General features: G+C 39.9%; 1 protein-coding gene across 1 annotated transcript in view; it reads left to right on the forward strand.

The window, feature by feature from the left end:
• Nucleotides 1-1,785: 1,785 nt before the first annotated feature.
• cerkl (ceramide kinase-like) overlaps nucleotides 1,786-24,062 on the forward strand; it is a gene marked incomplete at its 5' end in the record, with an annotated part of 42,170 nt that continues 19,893 nt past the window's right edge. Inside the window, 2 exons of the mRNA XM_042336246.1 lie at nucleotides 1,786-1,915; nucleotides 13,173-13,406. Coding sequence (XP_042192180.1) covers nucleotides 1,786-1,915; nucleotides 13,173-13,406 — 364 coding nt within the window. The remainder of the gene's footprint in view (nucleotides 1,916-13,172; nucleotides 13,407-24,062) is intronic.

Genomic DNA, 24,062 nt, shown 5'->3' on the forward strand with positions numbered 1-24,062 from the left:
GTTCTACAGATAGATAGATAGATAGATAGATAGATAGATAGATAGATAGATAGATAGATAGATAGATAGATAGATAGATAGATAGATAGATAGATAGATAGATAGATAGATAGATAGATAGATAGATAGATAGATAGATAGATAGATAGATAGATAGATAGATAGATAGATAGATAGATAGATAGATAGATAGATAGATAGATAGATAGATAGATAGATAGATAGATAGATAGATAGATAGATAGATAGATAGATAGATAGATAGATAGATAGATAGATAGATAGATAGATAGATAGATAGATAGATAGATAGATAGATAGATAGATAGATAGATAGATAGATAGATAGATAGATAGATAGATAGATAGATAGATGGACGCCTTTTTAAACTGAGATGGGAGTTACGTTATTTAATCTGGTGAGAAACACAGCGGCCAATTGTGCACAACTACAGCACTGAATGCAGAATAAACTTTGGAAATATTTACTTCCAGTGTGTGTGTGTGGGGGGGGGGGGGGAGGGAGGGGGGTGAGGGGGGTAGTGTCACACACCTGTTCCAACACTGAACTGATTTAAGTTGCAAAAAGCCAGTTGCCAAACACAGGGGGTGAGACAGACATTGAGAGTGAGTGAGTGAGTGAGAGAGAGAGAGATTAACGATCCTGAGACTGGTTTATGCATAACAGTTATTTATTAATCAGAGTGATTGCAACTGAAAGGGAACAGGAGACGACGAGGGTGGTGCTGTGTGTGTGTGTGTGTGTGTGCAAACCAAACCCTGAGCTCCACCACACACACACACACAGGGAGAGGGTCACCTGAGCTGCTGTCACCATAACCACAAGACAGGGAGGTGCAGAGCAACAACATAGCCTGTGACTGACTGACTGACTGACTGAAGCCACTGCAAAGAAGCAAAGCAAAGCCACAAACAGGGAGGGGGGGAGAGAGAGGGAGAGTGTGAGAGGGGGAGAGGGGGAGAGAGAGGGAGAGGGGAGAGAGAGGGAGAGTGTGAGAGGGGGAGAGGGGGAGAGAGGGAGAGTGTGAGAGGGAGAGAGAGGGAGAGTGTGAGAGAGGGGGAGAGGGGGAGAGAGAGGGAGAGTGTGAGGGGGAGAGAGGGAGAGAGTGAGAGGGGAGAGAGAGGAGAGTGAGAGGGGAGAGTGAGAGGAGAGTGAGAGGGGAGAGAGGGAGAGTGTGAGAGGGAGAGAGAGGGAGAGTGTGAGAGGGGGAGAGAGAGGGAGAGGGGGAGAGAGAGGGAGAGTGTGAGAGAGAGGGAGAGGGAGTGTGTGTGAGAGAGGGAGAGGGTGAGAGAGGAGGGAGTGTGAGAGAGGGAGAGGGGGAGAGAGTGGGGGAGAGAGGGAGAGAGTGGGGGGGAGAGGGAGTGTGTGTGAGAGGGAGAGGGGAGGGAGGGAGGGAGTGTGAGAGAGAGGGAGAGGGAGTGTGAGAGGGAGAGTGTGAGAGGAGGGAGTGTGAGAGAGGGAGTGAGTGTGAGAGAGGAGGGAGGAGTGTGAGAGAGGGAGGAGTGAGTGTGAGAGAGAGGGGAGAGTGAGTGTGAGAGAGAGGGAGAGAGGGAGTGTGAGAGAGAGGGAGAGAGGGAGTGTGAGAGAGGGAGTGAGTGTGAGAGAGAGAGAGAGGGAGAGGGAGATGTTTGACAGGAGCCGCCGAGGAGTGGCGGTGAGCGCCTGGACCGAGCGGAGCGGGGACTCGGCTCCCGGGGAGAAGCCGACAGCCGCCCCGGGGGGAGGGGAGGGAGGAGGGGGAGGGGGAGGAGGGGGAGGGGGGGGGGGACCGGGGGTCGGGGGCACAGGAGCCGATCTGCAGAGGCATATTCGAGATCGGGAAGAGGAGCTTCGACCTCGTACTGACAGCCCAGAGGGTGACCTGGAGCATCATCCAACCAGAGACCCCCACAGGTGGGTGTGGGGGGGGGTGGGGGGTCTCCAGGGGCACTTGGTTTGCCTGGACCTCCCTCAACAGCCGGGGGGGGGGGGGGGCAGGCAACTAGAGACAGCCCCCCCTCCCTCCCCTCACCCCCTCCTCCCCCTCCCCTCCCCCTCCTCACCCCCTCCCCTCCCCTCCCCCCTCCTCACCCCCCTCCCCTCCCCTCCTCACCCCCTCCCCTCCCCCTCCTCACCCCTCCCCTCCCCTCCTCACCCCCTCCCCCTCCCCTCCCCTCACCCCAGGTTTCCATTGGATTGCCCTGCACTGGTTTGCCCTGAATACACCCCTCCCCCCTCCCTCCCCACCCCCCCACCCCTCCCCCCCCCCACCCTCCCCCTCCTCCCCCCCACCCACCCCTCCCCCTTCCTCCCCCCCATCCACCCCTCCCCCTTCCTCCCCCCCCCCCCCCTCCCCACCCCCCCCATCCTCCCCCACCCACCCACCCATCCTTCCTCCCCCACCCCTCCCCCAACCATGTGGTTGCAATGCAATAAGTTTTATACACATACACACACACACACACAGGGCTGAGGTATAGGGTAACCCAACACCTCTCTTTTTTTATATTAAGTTGTCGCCCTTCCAGGAAGTCGGGGATTGCTGCCCCGTTATACTGGCTGAGCGCTTCGGTGGTTATTACTGTTGATATCAGCGTCGGGTGCCGTTGGTCCCGGTTGTATCGCACCAAAGTTTTGACTTTCGATAGGAATTGGAGGGCTTGGCTCGCCGGATTTTACACGACTCGCCTTTGCAACGCTGCAGTGATTTCCACTCTTGAGCGGAAGGCGGTTGGAACACTGCCTCTGCACACTCCAATAAGTGGACGCAGTCCCGGTTTCTTGCAATGCCTTGACCCGGGTTTTTTTTGCTTTCCGTCCTTTTCTTTTCAAGACTTGACTTCTCCTGTTCCCCTAAATTTGGTTCGTCGGACCCCCTGATAGCCGCCAGTAAAAAAAAAAGGACAATCGCCCCTTTGAAGCTTCATTATATTTGTGCATCCCGAGTTCAAGTTTTTTAAAAAAAAACTAATTAAAAAAATCATCATGTACGAGTGTGTGCCACTCTTAGTTCCCAGTGTATTTGCCTTCGGCCTAACACCCACTTTATGAAATGCCTGTCTGCTGTTTCCGTTCATCTCACGGGGCGGGAGGGGTGGGGGAGAGGGGGGTTGCATGTCTATCCAATTGGCTCAATGAGAGTTTACTATTGAGAAGCAGCCGATCATTGAATGCTCAAGACATGCGGCATCTTTGTCTGTTAAAAGGGTCATTTAGAGCCAAAGTAAAATCTGATGGTCGTATGCGCTGTCTTTCGCACAGCGAGCTCCAGGCAAAGGCTTTTTGTCGCCCGACCAATTTTCAGTCCTCCAGTCAGCGAGCCTTTACCAATTGCGGAAAGAGAGTAAAAACCCAGCAGAAAGCTACTTGCATGTCTTTGGATCGAAGAGAAAAAACATTTACCTGATGTGTCACACTGATTGATTCTTCCTTATTTTAATATCCTATCGAAGGTCACTCCCAAAAACAAATGACTATCTTTGCCTTGGATCCACCTGCCCCTTGTTCCGAATTGGAGAAGTGATTCCACTTTGTTAATGCTTGTAGGACATACACCTACTACTATACAGCGGGAAGACTGGACTAAGATATCAAAGAAAGTTGCCAGCGTTTTGTGTCTTGTGGGCCTAAAGTGCAGAGAGACGGCTGATTTAAACAACAACAACAACAAGATTCCACTTATAGAGCAATAGATTTAAAGCAAAGCATTGCCAAGTCAATGTTGGTATATGCACAGGTATGATGTGCTGAACAGCCTCATTGAATGCTGCGGATTTGTTTGGTTCTATGCTGCGTTTTGAGGATGGTAAACCTTCTGATCCAGATAATAATAATAATAATCCTTGCATTTGATATAGCGCTTTTCACGTCGGGAGGACGTCCCAAAGATAAGGATCATCTGTTTTGCTTCACAGTTACTTGCTCCTTATGTTTGAGACAAGTTTCAGGTGATAATACTGCCTTTGTAAGGAGTAATTCCCAGTATTATCAAACACTACTTCTTAGGCTGAACTGAAGAAGGATAAGCGAACTACGAGTGGCAAATTAAACTAGATTGTATCAGCTTTTGTTTGTTTATATCTTTGATTATATTAGTAAATATACCAACTGCTTCAGTTGTCCATTATCAACTATTGTCTAATAAAACTATGCACAAATAGTTTTCTTCAGTGGGTATTCTCAGACTACACTCTACCTTTCATGGACGAATATGCAGGAGAGTAAATTGAATCCTTTAACTATTACATGTCTGTCACGTTTAGACTAAATTGAATTCATTCGCAGATGGTTTCTGCTCGTTTTGTGGAGTGCCAAAATACATCTGTTAAGTCTGTGGTTTCTATAATGCCTTCCAGCCTCTAAACTCCATGTCCCTTTTCCAACAAAGCAAAAAGCTTGATCAATCTCCAGACTGGGATGTAAACATTCGGAATTACTTTGTACTGCATTCATAACACTGCATTGTTGTGCAGAGAATTTGTACATCGCACAAATTGTCATGCATTTGTCTGGTGACTCATGTTTAAACCTGATGTACTTTAATGGCAGTGACTTCATTATTATATCAGTGGTTTCAGTATCAGGTGTTACCTTTGTGCCTTCCCACATGTATTATATCAATTGACTACGGAAATATGCTCAGTTACTTAAAGTGCTGGATAAGGTTGTGATATAATATTTTTACTTTCCAATGTTTTGTTCAGCACTTTGTAATGTCTTGGAATTTGTTTACTAAATTTGCAAACTTATTGTTTTGTAAATTAGTAGAAATGTGACACTAAAGTGTACATTTTCCCTATAGTTCTGCTGAAAAATAGCTAAATTGAGATTAGAAATATTGGAAGTTTAGCTTAATGTACTGTTTCAATAATTGAACAGGTCAAAACCATCCATTATACAAAGTACGATATTTCAGAGTAAATTTCAAAGTATTGCCATCTTGGGGTTCCAATAGCCACATGAACAACAATAATCCATAACACATTGAGGAGATGAGATAATGACATGAATTTGGAGAATGAATATGGTTAATCAATGAGTTTTGCAGGCACTTGTTTTAATATCATACATGTGCATGTGATGAGAAAATTGATTTATGTTGAGTGTACTCCTCTAGTTTATAGGGCCAGAAAAGAACTTGCTCCATGATGTGGATCACGTTGATATATTAATTGGAGCATCACACAAGCTCTTCCACCCTTCATTAAACACAGGCCCTGAGATGAAAGCTTAGAATTGTATTTATTTTGTGAAGTTTGTCTTTTGGCAACCTGGTCATATTTGCAGGAATAAAACATTTTGCTTTTTGGTATCCAGTTTGAGGAGGTCCAATATTCCCAGCTCAGGACTGCACGGCTAGAATACAAGCAAAGCTGGTTCCTCTCAGCCCCGCACAATATGTGTCTTCACCCCAACCTCAACAGCCAGCAAAAAGTATTCTTTTTCCACTCACGTTCCTACACCAGTCATTCTTGTATCCTTTTCTTCTCTAAGTCTGAGCCAATTTAGGGTTATTTTTTGGATAATGTGTACTGCAATCCTTTGAAACTGTAAAACTGCACAAATGTGTATCACTTGTTCAGCAAGTGATACAATGTTTTGAAATTTGTTTACTAAATTTGTAAGCTTAATGTTTTGTAAATTAGTAGAAATGTGACACTAAATTGTACATTTTCCCTAAATGTAAAGCATCAGAAATGGAAGCAACTTTCCATTAGTAATTGGGACAAATAGTTTTTCCTCTTTTTGCAGTAATTCACAAAAAACAGATAGACAAGGTTAAGCATGTTGAAAAAGCTAACCTTTTCCAGTACACATGAATGTCTACATTACAGCACTTCATCTGATGCAAGGCTAAGCCTACCTGCCTGACAATATAGTACTTTATATGAAGTGGAAATAAAAGGGTGGGAAAGAGTTTAACTTTTTATTGCAAGGGCATTTGGAAGAACTGTTGTGTTCTATTGGATTCAATCAAAGAAACTCTCCTCAGTGGGATAGAATCTGACAAGAAATTGCTTATTTGGCGTCCGTACCTTCAAGGTGATCTTGATCGTGTGTCGGTTTCCTTCAAGTGCTTATTTGATGGTCTCAAAATACTTACGATAACAACTTGCATTTATATGCCACCTTTCATGTAGGTTAGCATCTTGGAGTGCTACACAGTGTCAGTGTTGGATGCTGATCAGAGGAGAAGGGGGAGCGGAAGGGACCATAGGCACAGTCGAAGAAATAGGTCTTAAGGTGGGACGTAACCTGTCTTTAATGCAAAATTTGGTAAATGATGATGTGAATTGCAAATGGGTTGGCTCTCGTAAGATACATTGATTTTTGAACAAGATCCGAAATTTTAATTCACAAACAATAGGCACCCATCTGTTATTTGATCTGCATTGCTTGTGGAATACATATTGTATTCCCAGCCCTAAAAGTGTGCACTGAATAACAAAATGTTTACTCAACAACAATTAATGCTGTGGACATATTGAAATAAAGTTGTATTTGAGGTGCTTTCCATGTTAATACTGAACAATGCAAAACACTTACTGTTTGTATAAACTTGTAAACTTGGGTAACAAATAGCCTTCATACATAAAACATTGCATCTGTGATTAAATGATACGGGCCAAAGAAAGTGAAGCCACTTACTTCATTATTGATGAAAAGCCATAGTCTTAAAAAAAAAACCTAAGCAGCTGTGAAGGAGCAGCCCAAGGTTAAGCATGTGTTTATAAAGTTGCTTACAAAGAAAACAGCTGAAATATTTTGTTTGTCAAACGTGTCTTGATTTTCTACTGGAGAGTAGAGCAGATGGGCCTCACAGTAAGATACAGTTACCAATTCAGCATATCTGTGCTGTCCACTAGTGCTTATCATTTTGATGAAAACAGTCATAACCATGACAGTATGTGGCAAAAGGTACTTAATTGCCCATTAGACCTAATATTCCTCAGATTTATTGCCCTGCTCCAAACTCTAAATCTGCCCTCACTCAGATTTCAAGAATTAATTGCACCTGTGAGGTTACTTGAGCCTCTCTGGTAACATCCAGGCAGGAGATAAAGCAATAAAAAAAACATTTCCGTCACTCACCCAGGTTTGCATCATATAGGTTTAGGCAGACTTTAAACAGTGTTCTAGTTTCTAAGGGAAGCAAAATGTTGCTTATGGATATCTGTGTAACTGGAAAGTCCTTGGGTTTTATATTTGGATGTGGGTCATTTTTACATCAAATTATCAGCTGAAAAGAAAATAGTGCTTTTAGCAATTTGACAGCAATTCATATTTTCCAATATGTATTCCGCATTAACCCACCTAGTTTACTTTTTCTATTGAAATGTGTTGATACAGTAGTATTTTTTTTGCTGTCTTTTTCTCACCTTGCTGCACGAGATGGTCTTTCATTCATGGGGAAGAAGTATCTAATGAGTACCTTCTGAATACATTCTAATCAAAGTTCTCTTTCCAGGTATAGAAGAAGGAATTAACCTCATCAAATGTGTTTGGGTACGGTGAAGAATCATTGCTTTTCTTTGTGGCATTACCCCGTTACGCACACACAATGCCCAGCCCCCACAACTGCTAAGGCTACTCCAGTAATGTATGTCGCAAGAGCTGATCTGGGAGTTCCTTGGAGTGCCTCCATTTATTTTAATGGAGGTTGAGCGCTTTAGACAGGCCTGGGAGCTGGAAAAGGAGCTGGTTGACTCTTGGAAGGAATGGTGCTGGATGGGTATTACTATATACTTTCGTGTGCTGTGCTGTAGGTAATTCCATATAAGCCCGAGGCTGGTGCTAAGCACCCGCTGACGTTCAACCGAACAAAACCGCTGTTGGTTTTCGTATAGCCCCTCCTCATAACATGTCATTTGAACAGGTGGGTCCCTGGGAATGGAGAAAAGAGAGGATCCCTCCCTGTGTATGTTATTTAATACTGTATAATTCTGTAAGGATAATTTCTTTTATGCCCTACTCTCCAGAAATATTCTTTCTGCTTTAATATCGCTTGAAAAAGTGTATTCACCAAGTGGATTACTTCTGTAGTTCAGTGGTTTGAAGCATATTCCTAACCATATACAGAAGTTTGTTACTGTGTAACTCCCAAGTTCTTATATCAAGTGAAAACTGCAAACACTTGGACTATTATTAACACTAAATTATACTTCGAGGTGGATGAACATGAAGCCTTTTCATCTACACTGAGTACAAAAAGGAGAGTAGTATTTGCTTGGGATTACATATTATGTTTTTATTCATTTTGTTGGAAAACTGAGAATTAATGCACTTTATTAAATTAGTTTGGATTTTGGCCTTCATTTTGAGAACTCCCTACGCACATAGTATATATACTGCATCAACCCCTAACCATACAGACGCAGAGCAAGTTGCTGAACTCCATGCAATGTAACACATGGAATAATGCCAATTGAATAGAATCCTTGCCAAAAAAAATCCCATAGTAAGTCTTATTTTTGATGCGCAATTTTCAAACTGAACTCACAAAAAACGTTTGGATAAAATGCTTTTACTGTAATGTATTAGCACGTAAATTAGACATTTTGCAAGCTCATATAGCCTTTTGGTGGGGGAGGGGAATCAGTAGACTTTCTTCACGTACAAAGACTGATAGCTTTAAATTTGGAAAAGTAATATATTAGAACCATGGAAAAAAAACTCATTTCAGAATATGGATTTATTTATGATTCTCATATGTTGTGGATGGCGCAGTATTTTGGTGTGGGTCATTAAAGTCTAAAATATCATTGATGTCTTTGTATGTGCACTCATTCTATAAGATCTTAGTATTGTAGATTTGTTTTTCTTATGTCACAATAACATCTTAATGGAAGTACTGTAGTGTACTCGAAGACATGAATAATATATTAGGACAGAGTGCCACAAGTCAGGCTTGAACTCTGCAGCAGCCGTTTGCAACAATTGCAACGAAAAAGTGGGGAGAAAATAAGATGCCTCAATTTTTATAGTTTCGAACGTTTGCGTCAAAGCTCGTCAACGTCAGTGGAGAAATGCATTAGAATGTCCCAAAATAACAAAACCTGTCAAATTGATGGAAGTAAGTACTTCTGATTCAATGTTGAGAACGCTGTGAAAAGTTACATTTTAGATAACCAACGTACTCCCATGTGGCAGGTGTTTTTTTGGCATGAGAGCTCCACTCAAGATTAAGTGTCAGCAGCAACTGTGTTTGAAGATTAGGACAGTGGTTGTTGCTGTGTGTCATATGTAATGCATTTTGCCAATTTGTGGTATTATAGTGCTGGTTACTTCATGCATACAGTGAGGATAATTAGTGTTCTGATGAAGCTGATATCCATCTGGAAGCAATAACTTTTCTAGCAGATTGCACATTTTTATTTAATCTTTAGACTTCTCACTGTGACTGAAATTAAGGTTTGATCCATTCATATCTTATCAATGATTCCTTAATGCAATAAAAGGGATACTGTCCTGTTTTTTTTTAAAAAAAACTAAAAATGTTACCAATTCTACATACTGTATTTAATTCTGAGAATCAAACAAGGACATTTATGTAATAACAATATTGTTATTACATAATTGTCTTTTAAGTAAAACAGTTTTTGTTAAATTGGATAAATAGTTTTGTTAACCGCAGGTGAGATTTTTCTGATGGAAATCAGAATTGGTAACATTATGACCGAGCAAAAACACTGGAAAAACAAGCCACAAGAAGACCCCTTTGAAAGCCAATCATTGCTGTTATTTGTGTGAGAGGATTTGTGAGGTTCTGCGAGGTTTGCTGAATCAGCAGTGACCTAAGACTAACAATTAATCTATTCTGCTACTGTAATTGTCGACCTAACAAGAACAAAACTACTGCTGATGTATTCTCCAACCCAAGATGCACCATCCCTAGCCTTTGAAGCTTTTCCTCCCGAACAAGGCCCCTATTGATGTTCTGTATGGTATCAGTTATTTGATATTGCAGGAGTCGACCCTTCTTTTGTAAGCGTAGGAGCAGTGATGATTGACACACCGATTGGGCACGTGAAAAATCTTTGCTTTCGTACATTCATTCTCTCCTCGTGTGGTGAGACATTTTATTTGGGTCTAGATTTATTCTCTTTATTCTTTCACGGAACTTGCAGAAAACTGGCTTCAAAATAAAGATTTAAGAATAAGACAAATTCACGAATCTCTTAAAATGTTACATAAATAAGTATGTTAATTATCCTTCATCGTTTTCAATCTTATTACTCTAAAGGTTGTTTATTTTATTAGAATGAGGAAGTCAAAGGTTGTTTTGATTCTTCATGTAATCCAATGCATCAGACTTCTCTTTATGATGTTTAGATTCATTCGATGTCAAGCTCCGCACTGTCAAGAGCTCCACGACGCTAACCTGCATGAAGGGCGCTATATAAATGCAAGTTGTTGTTGCATGTGGGAGAGGGGGGATGTAGAAGCCTATGGGAGGGAGTAAGGAATAGGTGAAGACTTGTGCGGAGTATAAACATCAGCAAACAGATTGGTTGGGGTGGCTGGATTCCATGCTGTCCATTCTTTGTAAACCTGTATTGCTACTCTTCCACCTATTTGTTGTGTTTATGTCCCGATTTAACCAGATGTTGTGCATTGTGGAAGTGTTGTGGAACTGGCTGTGGATGGAAACTCAGCTCAGGATTCAGAGTTTCCACATCACCGTCAGGAAGCTTAAATGAATGCTGGTGAGAAGTGGAAAAAGTTGGCCTAATCTTGTTGATGCTGCTCTGTATAAAGTTATAGTTCATTCAGAGCTAGATGTTTGTGAGGGATTTGGACAGTGCATTGAGTGAATCTGATGCATATTATACCTAATAAGTTTCATACATATTTCTGTGCATCTGAAATACCCAACAGGTTTATAAAATTCTTAAATTAATAATAAATTAGTCTCTCTATTGAGATTGCTATAATAAATAACTTCTAGTGTGATTTGATCTACCGAGATATGCATAACATATGTGTCTGAAAGGGCACGTGAGTTAAATATAAATTGGATTTGTGTTCAAAATGAACGTGCATTCACATGTATTGCTTTTTTTTTATCCTATTGGTTTCACACAGTATGTGGTAAATTCAAACAGAATCTTATATTTTTAATTGGATGGTCAGGCAATAAAGAGTTGCCTTGCCAAAAAGATTGTGGGATACCCATATCATGCCAGACTTTATCATTTGCCTAATATATAAACATGAAAAGTTTCATGTGTCGGGCATCTTATTTTAATACAAGCCATTTCAAAAAGTGAACATGTGCAAGAGCTGTGAACACAATTAGCGTCAAACAGATTAAATCCAACTCTAATCCTGTTTACGGTGTGCATCAGGCAGATGTGCCAAGATTGATTCAGACAAGGCCTCAGCTTACTGCCCCTTCTCAAGCCTACAAGAGTTGATTATATTTTGTTGCATCTTTGCCTAATAAGACAATATCACCAGTAGCCTTTTTAATTCTTTAGTGCTTGCATCATTGACTCCAGGTAGAGAGCTAGGTTTATTTTCTTGCTGACAAAGCAGTAAACGCAGGGAAAATGAAGACATAAGGCTAAATAAGCAAAATAAATAATATATTTAAGAGGTGCACACTCAAATCCCAGATGAGACCTTACTGAATCACACATGAAGGAAGTCAGTAAGAAAAATCAGAGTACTGTATCGAAAATTATGTTTATGATAAGTATAATACTAAAATTCAAACTCCTTCGATACTTCATTTACCTTGCCTGCTCTCCCATATTTTTTGAGCAGGAGGGTCAGTTATGACATTGTTGCCAATGTAAATAAATATTCATTAGTACTTCAAAAAAATCCATCTTTACAAAGCTCACAAAAGCTTTGCCTGCAAAGCTTTACCCACAACGTATTCACGAGACTCACTACACTACAAAGTGGATCATGTATTCTGGAAGAATATTGGTTCAACCTTACGTACGTAAATGTAACCACAATTATCACAAAGTAGGAAATGCTGAGCGGAGGTTAGGTGCTTTTTTAAAGGAACAGCCATCCTAGATTTCTCATGTGGCTCCTTTAGTGGCATTGGCAAATGATGTGGTGAACTGAAAAATAATAATAACAATAATCCATGTATTTGATATAGCGCCTCATCACATCTTCGAGACGTCTCGAAGTGCTTAATAGAATAGACTGTAAAGTGAATTGACTGTATATTTTATGAGCAAAACTTGGCAGCCAATTGCGCACAGCAGTGTCCCACAAACAGTCGTGGATTGAGTGACCACATTTTTTTTAACTTTAAAAATAATATTAAAGGGAAACTACCTCCTGCAATAAGCAGAACAGAAACAAATAGCAATTACTTTGTAACTTAAGTTGTGTTAAGTGCAGTCTTTTTAGATAACGTTTTTAGTTTTGTTTCTTAGAAATAGAAACTTTTTTTATGTTTTATGAAAGAAGTAGAGCATAAAAGGCATTTTAAATTTAGTAGGGTTCATGTTGAATCATACCTAAAACACATACCACAATCGACTGGGCTTTTTGGATCTGTCTGTATTGCCATTTGAATATCCTTTCGAACATCCTTTTGCAGCATTACAATAAGATATTTCTCATTTTATAAAACATTTTACATATCTACTTTTTTAAACCCCCCATTTTAAAACTCCACCAATGGCACCTGCTCCACAGCTCCTTCTTTACAGTCTGGGTTACAGACTTATTCACAGCTGTCACCAGTACCACTTCATTACTGACTGGCAGAAGGTGTGCGTTTGTTGAATGAAACTGGCCCCACTATCTTTTCTGTCTCCCCTAAGTTGCAGCACTCCACTCCCTCTAGACATTCGGTTTACTGGTTCAGCTGAGAGCTAACAAAACTTGACCACCGAGTTAAATTATGTTTGAAAGGCAGTTAAGGGAGTTGATTTCTCATTTTTCAAATGGGCCGCTGTTATTCTCCAGGAGCATTGGATATTTTGAATGATGAATAATATGAGGATCAAAGTTAAGCAAAACGTGTTCAGTTTCAGTGCTTACTGAATAACCTATAATCTCTATTGTTGTCAAAGCATTAATTCTGCTTTAATCTTCAGTTAAACACTGTACGCCTGTGTACAAATGATGATTTTATGTATTTTTTTCTGTGAATAACCAAAGAGTTCCCGAGAGTAATGTTGTGCTTTTGATACAGGTGACACTTCTCAGTGTAAGGAAGAGTTTGTGGAGCTGAAAGACGTGTTTGCCGTTAAGCTGAAACGTCGACGATCTGTGGGGCAACAAAAGGGAGGAACTCTATTAGGAATCACCATCTTCGTGTGTATGAACAAGGGACAAAATAAATTCAAAGAACATGCTATCCATCTGAGCAACTTAAGCGAAGATCACTGCAACATTTGGTTTAAACATTTGAAAGATATTCTGAATGGTAAGTAATGAGACTGGGTTGAACAAAGACCATACGTGTTTACAGTAATCTGAAAACTAAAAAACTTCATGGACAAGTTTAGGACTATTGCCGGGTTCTTTTGATATTGGACAATCACATTTTACATTTTGTGAAAAGCGACAAAATACAGTGTGATAAATGATGGTAGCAAAGCTAGTGAGGCTTGTCGTCGATCAGATGGATTTACATCTTTGCACATGTTGGCAGGACTGGGGGCATAGATAATAATAATAATAATTAATATTATGACTCACTTTGCTTTCTCCCTCGATGCTGCCTGACCTGCTGAGTGTTCCCAGCGACCTCTGTTTTTCTTTCAGATTTCCAGCATCTGCAGTATTTTGCGTTTTGATAATCATAATAATAACAACAATAATAATCCTTGCATTTGATATAGCATTTTTCACATCTTCTAGACGTCTCAAAGCGCTTCACAAAATATACTGTAAAGTGAATTGACTGTATATTTGTGGGCGAAACGCGGTAGCCAATTGCACATAGCAGGGTCCCACAAACAGTCGTGGATTAAGTGACCAAATTATTATTGTTTTCTTTTAGGGATTATTATCCCCGGAAAAGCGATCCGCCAATCGGCTAAGAACCAGGTTCGTATTTGCTGCTAGGTAAATAGAGGCGTGTGGAGTAAGGAAACTTGCCAAACATTTCGCCCTGCCGGGAATCAAACCCAGGTCTCTCCTGCGAGGCGAGTGCTCTAACCACTGAGCTACAGGATTCTACTGCCCTCTCTGCTCCTGTTAAGCTCGCAAACCAATATTCTCGTAGTCGGGTCATCTCAGCTGGAAAAGCAGCAGGATGTTTGCTGGACAGTGCTTGCATTGGCAAGCTATGCAGTTTTAGTTGGTTTTAGCGCCAGCAGTACTCCAACCAATACTCTGAGATCTCCAAGCCTTGGCTATTACCAACTTAATACATTCTGGAATTAGGTAAGCAGGGTGCATCCCTCCAGTGAGGAGAGTGCATTACATTTGCACCCGTAGCCAAAATATTTTGAACTCTTCGTCTGGTTTGTTCATTCTTAAGCATGGTGATGGGTTTCTGTATGTGTCAGACATCCAGCTAAACATAAAAAAAGGGTGTGTATACCTCCTTCCTCTCCTGTTTGGCTGTTATTTCATAAAACTGAATACCCACAGCAAAATTTCCCGAAATTGAGCAAAAACATATCATCTTTGAGAGGAGACGTTAAATTATGGTTGTGTTTGTCTGTTCAGGTCAGCGACACTATTTGAAAAGGGTGGTGTTTTAGCCAATAATCCTCCAGATTAATTAGTGATTCACCTCTGGGCTATTTGTGGGTCCTTCCTCACTGATGCAAATGACTGAGAACCAATGTCTTACACGTGTTGTTAAATGTCATTGAACAGATCACTGTTGTGGTTCCTTCTGGCTATAATCTTTCCAACTTCCAATCCTCCATTCATGCTTTTCTCGTCATTCCTTTTCAGAAATGTATCCCAGTGTGCCATAGCCAGGCTCCCTCAGGGCTATGGCTTGACCCTTTCCTTATTATTAGTTTTGAATGTAATGCTGGGCGCAGCTGAGCAAGACTAATGCAAATGTAGATACACCAATCACCTGGTGCCCGACACAACAGGCTCCACCCTTGTGTACAAAGCTTAATTCTCCAGTTATACTGCAGGAATACAAACAACCATAATAATAATAATAATCCCTGCATTTGATACAGCCCCCTATCACATCGTTGAGATGTCTCAAAGCGCTTCACGGAATACATTGTATAGTGAATTGACTGTATATTTTGTGGGCGAAACAAAGGCAGAAGTGATGCGATTTGGAGTAGGAACCTACGTTATGCTGCTTCCTTGAATTTCCATCACCCAGACCTGAGTTCAGAGAAAGCCAAGCACTGACTGAATGAAAATAAATCAGGGCAGAACTCCTCTCTGGCACTGAACGCTATTATTTTTTTAAACAAAAAGTTATTAGACCACTAGGCAGAAATCTGCTCCCAGCCCCAAGCCAGAGTGTAGTCCCACAGACCACTCATCAAAATTTACACTGTGTAAGAGTTGTCTTTGCATTGACTCTAGTAAACTGGGGCTGTATTTACAGTTTTTAATCTGCTGTGTTTTCGAATTGAATCAAAGATACTGAAACAATAATTATTGAATGAATGAAAACTATATAACACACCAATGAATGGATATTAGATGAGCACAATGGTTCAGGTACAATTAAGATCATTCTTTGTTCCTTATTCAGAGCCTTATCAGACCAGGCAATCAATAAACACTTATTATTTCATCAATAAACACAGGATTTCACTAGATATCAAACTGGGAAGAAAATGAAGAAAGAGATGGAGAGAGAGGAAGGAAGAAAGATAAGTTATCTTGTAGTTTATTTCATTAGAATTGAGCAGGGTAACCCATGAAATGGCTCCTGTTCCATTGGCTTTTCCCTAGAGCCCCTACTTGCCAGACCTTTGGAGAGAATAATAGTGTTTTTTAATTGTTCCATTCTGAAATGCCTTGGGTTGTTTCCATCTTAATGGCCTCATCAACGCTTAGCTTCTTGTTCTGATGGCACCTTTAGTTTACAGCACTATTATGGATAGATTGCAGGCGCTGTTTCCCCCACAGATAATAATAATAATAATCCTTGCATTTGACGTAGTGTCCTATTACGTCTTTGAGACGTCTCAAAGCGCTCACAGAATATACTGTAAAGTAAATTGACTGTATATTTTGTGGGCGAAATGCGGCAGCCAATTGCGCACAGCAGCGTCCCACAAACAGTTGTGGATTGAGTCACCAAGTTATTTCAATTTATTTTGAAGGAATTATTACCCCAGCTTGCAAACAACTTGAAACAGAATTGATTCTCAAGTTGCCCGAGGCTGCTAAAGTCTGTGATTCTTCCATCTCTTGGGAAGGTCGCGAGGATACCATCATAGATCTTGAACAATCATGGACTTCATAGAAATGGTATGTTACATTTTGCAAGCGTAATGTTTTCATAACTTCTGAACTGGACCCCAAACTAGACTTGGTTATAGAACTGATAGATCAGCAAGGCTCCTTCTATTTTCAGGCTGAGACCCAGCAAGAAACTTCGAAGACTTGCCTTGCACAAGGTAACGTGCAAATAGAGAGTGATGATGTACAATCAGTATAACATAACAGGCTGCCGCGTTTCGTCCCACAAAATACACAGTCAACTCACTTTACAGTGTATTCTGTGAAGCGCTTTGAGTTGTCTCAACGACGTGATCAGGCGCTATTTCAAATGCAAGGATAATTATAATTATTATTTATTATTATTTATAAGTTTATCTATGAACCTATCTGTGGCCTATCTTTAAGTGAACGTTTATAGACGTGAAGAAGGTTCCCTTCATACCGCATGTGATTTCTTACACTTATCCTTTTTAAATAATTATATCATGATATTAAAAAAAAGCACCAGAGAATGATACTTTGTTAGATTAGGGAGCATTATTAGATTATTTCTAGCGAGCATATTTTTAAAACATCTACGAATTTTCAACCTAGATGGAAATGTGATTTGACGTCTACTTGGTTGTGGTCAGGAAACTGCTAGGAATGTTTCAGTGTTACTTCACGTTAAACTATTTTCTTTTCCTGTGTTTTCTTACGATTGTGGACAGACTTGCGTTTTATTTCGCAAAACTTGAGCTTTGTTCCTGCCAACATTTTATTTGATTTTGTTGGCATGAGGACTAAAATGTTGCCAGTCTACCGCATGCATAGGAAGTGTTTTCACAGGAAGCAATGCCAAGAGTGTCAGCTTCCCAGAGATGTGGTGCTGTTTCCCTGAAACTTTATGTACTTGTTCTGTGACATCATTACGCATTGAGATTGTATGCTGAAGAAGGTCAGCTGTCTGAGTAAATTGCTTTGAAAAAAAAGTCAAATTTTAAATTCCTGATAGAAACTGTGCCTCTTGTTACTTATCCCTAATTTTGTATCCCTAATTTTGTCCCCCCACCCACCTACACACACCATTTCCTAATGAGTAAAAAAACATTTCTCGGAAAGGTGAAAAAGAAAAGAAATGTATTGTAATCTGAGTAGCTCCTATAAATATCAAATGTACCACATGTTCTCTTGCGAATGAAAAATTATACCATCATAAACTCTCGGAATAGTAAATGAAAGATTACCTTGTTTCTATAGTGGGATAATCCCTGTTGTTTTATAGGCTGTAATGCTGCTAAATCATTTTCCCTTGAGAGAAGCTCTGTGAGCTGGATTAGGGAGACAAAATTACCTTTGCTTATGTCAGCAACCATGGGTAAGGTCAGCACTGACTCGTGGTTGATTGGCCAGTTGTGTAACACCTTTAACTGTGGAATTAACAAAACTACAGTGTGCAGTTAATGAACCCCATGTGGTAATATATTCTTCATGACTCAAATCAATCAAATATAGTTATCAGTTGAAACACACTGTATTTGCAGCGCGTGAAAACTCCAGTTTTATATAAACATTTACAAAGAACGTACAGCCCGCAAAGGGGCTCAATTAATCTGTGCCGGTGTTTATATTCCACATGAGTCTCCACCCATTCCTCATTCCCTCCAACACCTTCTTCTATGCAGTAGTCTTCAATTAATCTAAAGACAATCTGGTGAATAACTCGTGCAACAACATGCAAAGAGGGAATTGAAAGAACAACATGGCAACCAACAATAATGTAAACATACCACAAGTTGAACTCTGCCCTTAAAGGCAAATCCATTAGCCAGGTATCTGGCTAAATGCAAACATGGCAAATCGATAAAAGAAATAAAAATGATGATCAGTTTGTACAAAATTGATGGGTTACAGTGAGTAGGAAGTAGTAGAAATACTAGCTTCTGCACATGTAGTCATGATCTAGTAATTGGTAAGGTAAAGGTCAGTATCTAACGGCAAGAATTTGAAGAACACAAAGTTAAAGTGGAAACATACCTCTGTAGATTATACCAAAGAGAAAACACGTGAAAGATGGAAATGAGTCCACATCAAGATAGGCAGCATGGAGACACTTGTGGTGGAAAGTGCTCCAAATAGGATTTGAGCACAGTAAGGTGAAGGTGAAGCAGATGTTCAGAAATATCACCCGTGGAAGATAAAGAGAATACATCATTCCGTGATGCTATGCCTCACACTCTTCTGATTTGGTGGAGCATGGAACAACTTGCATTTATCTGTATTAAGCCAGGCTTGCCAGTTATTAGAGCATTTGCGAAACCAATCTCTCTCCCTTCAGAAGGATCCAGGAATAATACACAAGAGGCACTAAAATACACAGCTATCTGTTGAANTTTTTTCAAACAGTTGATTATATCAGCGTGGTATAACTCCAGCACAAGGAGAATGGCCCCAATTCCATTATAAAATGCAATAAACCAAGCACTTTAAATGCCTGAATTATTTCCTTTTGTGCTATCTATTAACTTAAGCATTCTCATTAAACAAACCTGCATTTAGGAGCTCGCCATGACACACCATCTTACAAGAGGTTTTGTGAGCAGGCCTGCTTTGTGCACAGTGATTGCATTACTTTGCTTGCTGGTTTCAGTTTTACAGTGTATACAAATTCTGTTTATATCACTGGTAATGGGACCATCTTCATGTAAGGCCTGAAGACCTTCCTCTTTGACCGTGCCTACGGTCACCTTCCACCCTCCCAACTCAGCATCATCCTCCGCCACTATCAAGCGCTCTGGGGGATGCTACCCTGCATGAAGATGCTATATAAAAGCAAGTTGTTGTTCTAATATTTTATGCTTATAATCTCACAATTGAGAACAGGTGACCATGTGGGGGAAATGGATTAAAAGTGTCGCACTGATATCACTCCGTATTTGAATTTGAACCGGTTACCTAATCAATCTATAATGTGCCGTGGAATTTATAGCTTGCTTAATACGCAGAATAATTAATTACCGTTTTTGCTGGTTACGAGTTATCAGTTTTTTTATGCGATCAAATTAAATGACTACTCATTGCTTATGAAACATTGCAGACACAGATTGGATTCTGCATTTGCATATAACGTTCACATTCATTTCTGATCGATTATATTCTGTAAAGTTTTTCAGGCATTTATTTAATGTCAAAGGTGCTACATCAATGCAAGTTATTTCTACTATCTAACGGTTCTTCATCATGCAGCTGTCAGTTATAACCAGTTCAACCAACTACTGTATTTCAGTAAATATAGTTAATAATTACTTGAATGTAAGAGCATAGTACAGGGAAACATTCATTCAGAAACTAAGCTGATGGAATATGAAATCTGCCATAAAATGAAAGTTCACCGTACTTAACAATGGAAAATGCCCGTGAGCAAAACGTACTCAATAAAAATCCACTCAGTAGAGTAAATATTTTTGTTTGCTTTTAACTTCCATTTTAAGGGAATTTTAAGTGCACAAGTGAACAGGTTTCTTAATTCATAAAATAACAAGTCATTCAACAACTTGTATTGATTCTGCCTGTTCGATTTTATCTTAGCACAAAATGTTATTTCCTCTATTCGTCTATAAGTCCAAGGGTCACAAAACTATGAGAGAATTAGTGCTATATCAAATATAAGGAATATTATTATTAATGACAAGTTAAATGTGTATCACATTAATAATTGACTTGTTTTTAACATTTTGGTGAACACCTTCACCGCATTAAACAGTGGTACAATATAATTTAGCTATTTTATTTGTATGGCAAGTGTAAGGCTTTAGCTGGTAATAAATAAGACAACCTATTTTAAAAAGCAACTTTCCGCATTCCTTGGTGAGTTTTGAAACAGACTACTAATGTTTTCATCCAAAATCACTATCAGTGGTTGATATCTCAGACACAGGAGGCTTATTATTTCACTGTGAAACATTTACATATTAGTATGCTTACTCTGTCTCATGTTAATTTTTGAATTTCATGAGTTCCTTTATCAACATATGCTGTATTTGACAGACACCGATCCGGTCAGGGCATAGCATTCAATGCAGTGAAGCATGGAGTTTCATTTGAATGTTACATATTAACTTTGGTCAGGTTTATATTAAACTGAACCCATCAGCCAATTTCTCAAATCCAAGGATACATCAAATCTGGTATTTCTTGTTTATTCTTCTGGAAAGGTTTGAGATTAAACGTGAGAATAGTCGTGACTTGTGTTTGCTGGCCAGTTTGGATTTCATCAACAGGTACCAAGTGCTATTGAGGGAAGAGTGTGAAGAGAGGCACAGATGTGAGCCTGAAAGTAGCGTGTCTGCTGGCCTGGCGGCCTTTGTTTCCTTAGCGCCCTGATTAACCCTCAGCCTTCATGGTTCAATAGATCCCTGATAGATCAAGTTTAAACTAGTGTGCATTAGCACATTTGTTACAATCAGAGGAACAGTTGGTCTTTCATTGCAGGCTGCCGCTTTTTCCCAGTTGGATAAGTAAAGGAAAAAGCTACCAATGACAGAAGAAAACAGCTCTTGGTGGACTGAAGTAACCAATACAATAATTTTAACATTATACAATATATTTAATATAGCATTTCGGTTATTCAAATCACTAGATTGTTAATTAGAAATGGTCAGCAGCTTTGCCTTTGTACTTATATAAAGTTACCAATGGGGAAATTCATTTTGTGGCATTTGAGCAATGAAAAATTGGATAACTGGAAAGCACATTTGATACTTAATGGGTTAATAATGCATTTGGAATTGAAAGTGGAGGCAAAGAAAGCATAAACAATAAAGTTAGAGTAAATTAGAGTAACCTTCATTAAATTAAGCTTTATGATAGTTTGAAAAATTGCAGATCCATTGATTATTTTGATATTCCAATTTTTAAAAAAAAAGTTAGTGAAGTTCTAATTTTGAAACTACAGAATGTCATGTAAAAATAAACTATTCCAGATGGGGACTGTAATGTCTCATGTACAATTCCCAAAAGACACACTTAATTTTCCGAGTATCATGCAAAGCTTTTCAGTTATGGTTTCTTACATTACATGAAATAGACAAAAAAATCTACACTATTCCCCCCCATGTAGTTTTAGATATTACAATATTGGTATATGTTTGCCTGAATAGGGAGATTATTAATTATCTTTATCTTTAATATTTCTCTCAAATAGTATTTTTTTGCAGCATTTAATATTCCCATTAGGAATTACAACAATCAAGAACCCAAAGCACCTAAATGTTAAACTACCAGTTTGCAGCCTTTGTGGTATGGCTATTCATACGTAAAATAATACATGCACTTTAACCATTGCTCTACTTTCCACTCTGCTTTACGAACTATGTAGGAGTGCGTAGAATCTACAGCATCGAAACAAACTTTCCAGAATTAGGTAAGCAAGATGCATCCCTCCAGGGAGAGAGTGCGCATTCCATTCCAACAATTTACCTCTGGAATTTCCATGTGTAGGTGGGTTGCATGGAAATTTCAGTTTGGTTTAGATACTCTTTAGCACGGTGGTGGGTTTCCGCGTGTGTCAGATACCCAGCTAACAAAAAAAAAGCTAATGCATTCTGATAGATAGGAAGAAGAAACCTTGAAATTATATTGGGTTGACTATCCAGGCAGAGGTTAGGACCCAGTTTATACCACTGAAAGCAATTTCAAAGGAGTCAAGGTTTGATTTATATTTACTACTACAAAATTACATTGCCTGAGGCGGAGGTAAGCCATGGGCAAGTGCAACTAAGTGCAGAACGTGACATACATCAGTATTTTTGCTGAGAGTTCAACCGTCTCTGTAATAATGTTAAAAACCATCTCTTAAAATTTTTGTTGATCCATTGAATTTATCATTTATAACTAAACTTGTTTTCCAAGTAACATCTCACCTGTTGTGGTGTTTTGGGTAAGTAGGTATTGCATTGCATTGCTATGCTACTTAGCACCTCACACTCAAATCATATTGTTGTTGACATGGTGAAACTGCAGTTAGATAGTCCATCATGTAACTGGAAGTTACAGTGGAACTGAAGTTAATTGAATCAACACCATTCACTAATTCACTACAGTCAGTTCACCATTTACTCTCCTGTTAAACCTGTGTGTAAAAAACCCACGGTTAGAATTTGTGAACCAATTTTCCTCTAATTGGCCGAAAGCAATTTGAGACCCTCCCAGCAAATGGGAGGGGAGAGAGAGGGAGCGTGGGTGTGTTTGTCATAGTGATGCCTGGTGTTTGGCATCTACCATCAACTGTTTACTGGGGTGAATAAGCAGTAACCTAGGAGCTGACAACAAATCCATCCTCCAGGTGCTTGAACAGGCAGACCAAGGAAATGGTGTGAAAATACAATAACGAAGGAAGAATTTGCCTGACTATGTTCATCAATAAAGTGTTAAAAAAAATCCACAGTATGTATTGACTGCCTAACGTTGCTTTGTGATGCACTCAACAACCAAGCCAAAATTTGTAGCTTGAGTGTCCCAAAACACACTGACGTATAATTACTTCACCAACACAGAAGCCAGCAACACTAATATTTGACACTAGTTCATCTTGGGTGGATTTTGTTCAAACTGCGAAGCATAATGGAAAGGAAAAGGGTTAAAATCCTGGTATTTTACCTAATTACTTTTGTCAGTGTTAGAAAATAATTCTAACCGCTGTGGAAACGTGCTGTGCGAAATTGAAGCACACTTACGGTATTTATATAGAGACGGCCTATTTGTTCTTAAGCAGTTTCAAAAACTGTTTTTCTTCAGTGCCGACCAAAAGAATAAAAACAAAACACTCGGGTATAAAAAACGCAAAATATTGGAATATATTTAAAGGTTAACTCTGTTCATTTTTTTCCCCCCTTGCCTATCCTCTTCAAGTCGTTTCACCTTCCCGAGTCTGACAAACAGCAGTGAATCTCCTTTGCACCTGCTCCCGCTGTGGCCCTGGCTTTTGGCAGGCTCGAAACTCAGCAAATTGTAATATCAGATCTCATCGCCAACTGTGAGCCAGAGTCATCATTGAGTCCCTGTCGAGAGGTGTTCCTCTTCCTTTCCCCCGAGAGAGGAACCGATTCCCTTGGCTCGAGTCTCAAATCTGAACTGTGACCTTAGCCTTTTTTCTTCCTTTGCTCTTCCTACAATACTATAGGTAATGGTGGAATGAGTCATTGCTGCCCTCTTCACTTCTTCCCAGACTCATTAGTAGGTCAAGGCTTCATTGGCCCCAGGGTCATTCAGGTGTCAGATTCACATAATGAGCAGGCTCTGAGGGAATTGAGGGGGAGCGGTGGTGGGGGAGAGAATGTACTTCCAGATTATTACAGTTTACAGTTCTTTCCCCAGCTGGACTGGAAAGCACAGCTGAAGCCCAACCTCGTGGAGTAAAATTTAATTAATAAACCTTAAGACCCATAGCCAATTAGAAAATATTCTGGTTGCAGCATGTCGTAACGTATGCTATATTTAACCATTCTTGTGATGGCGAAATCCAAGAGCCTATCTAGATTTGATTCTGCTTTTACGGGTCACAAGGAAATATATAGATATATTTTTACGGCTTCTCCAACTCACCAGTCACCTCCCAGTTGTTGGCAGAAAATCAAGATTGCAAACAAGTACTCAGCTCCTGACCTTTTGCGTGGGGTGAAAATAAATCCTGTCATTGTGAAACAGAGCAATCGTA

Source organism: Callorhinchus milii, unplaced genomic scaffold, assembly GCF_018977255.1.
Source record: "Callorhinchus milii isolate IMCB2004 unplaced genomic scaffold, IMCB_Cmil_1.0 Scaffold6, whole genome shotgun sequence".
Taxonomy (NCBI): domain Eukaryota; kingdom Metazoa; phylum Chordata; class Chondrichthyes; order Chimaeriformes; family Callorhinchidae; genus Callorhinchus; species Callorhinchus milii.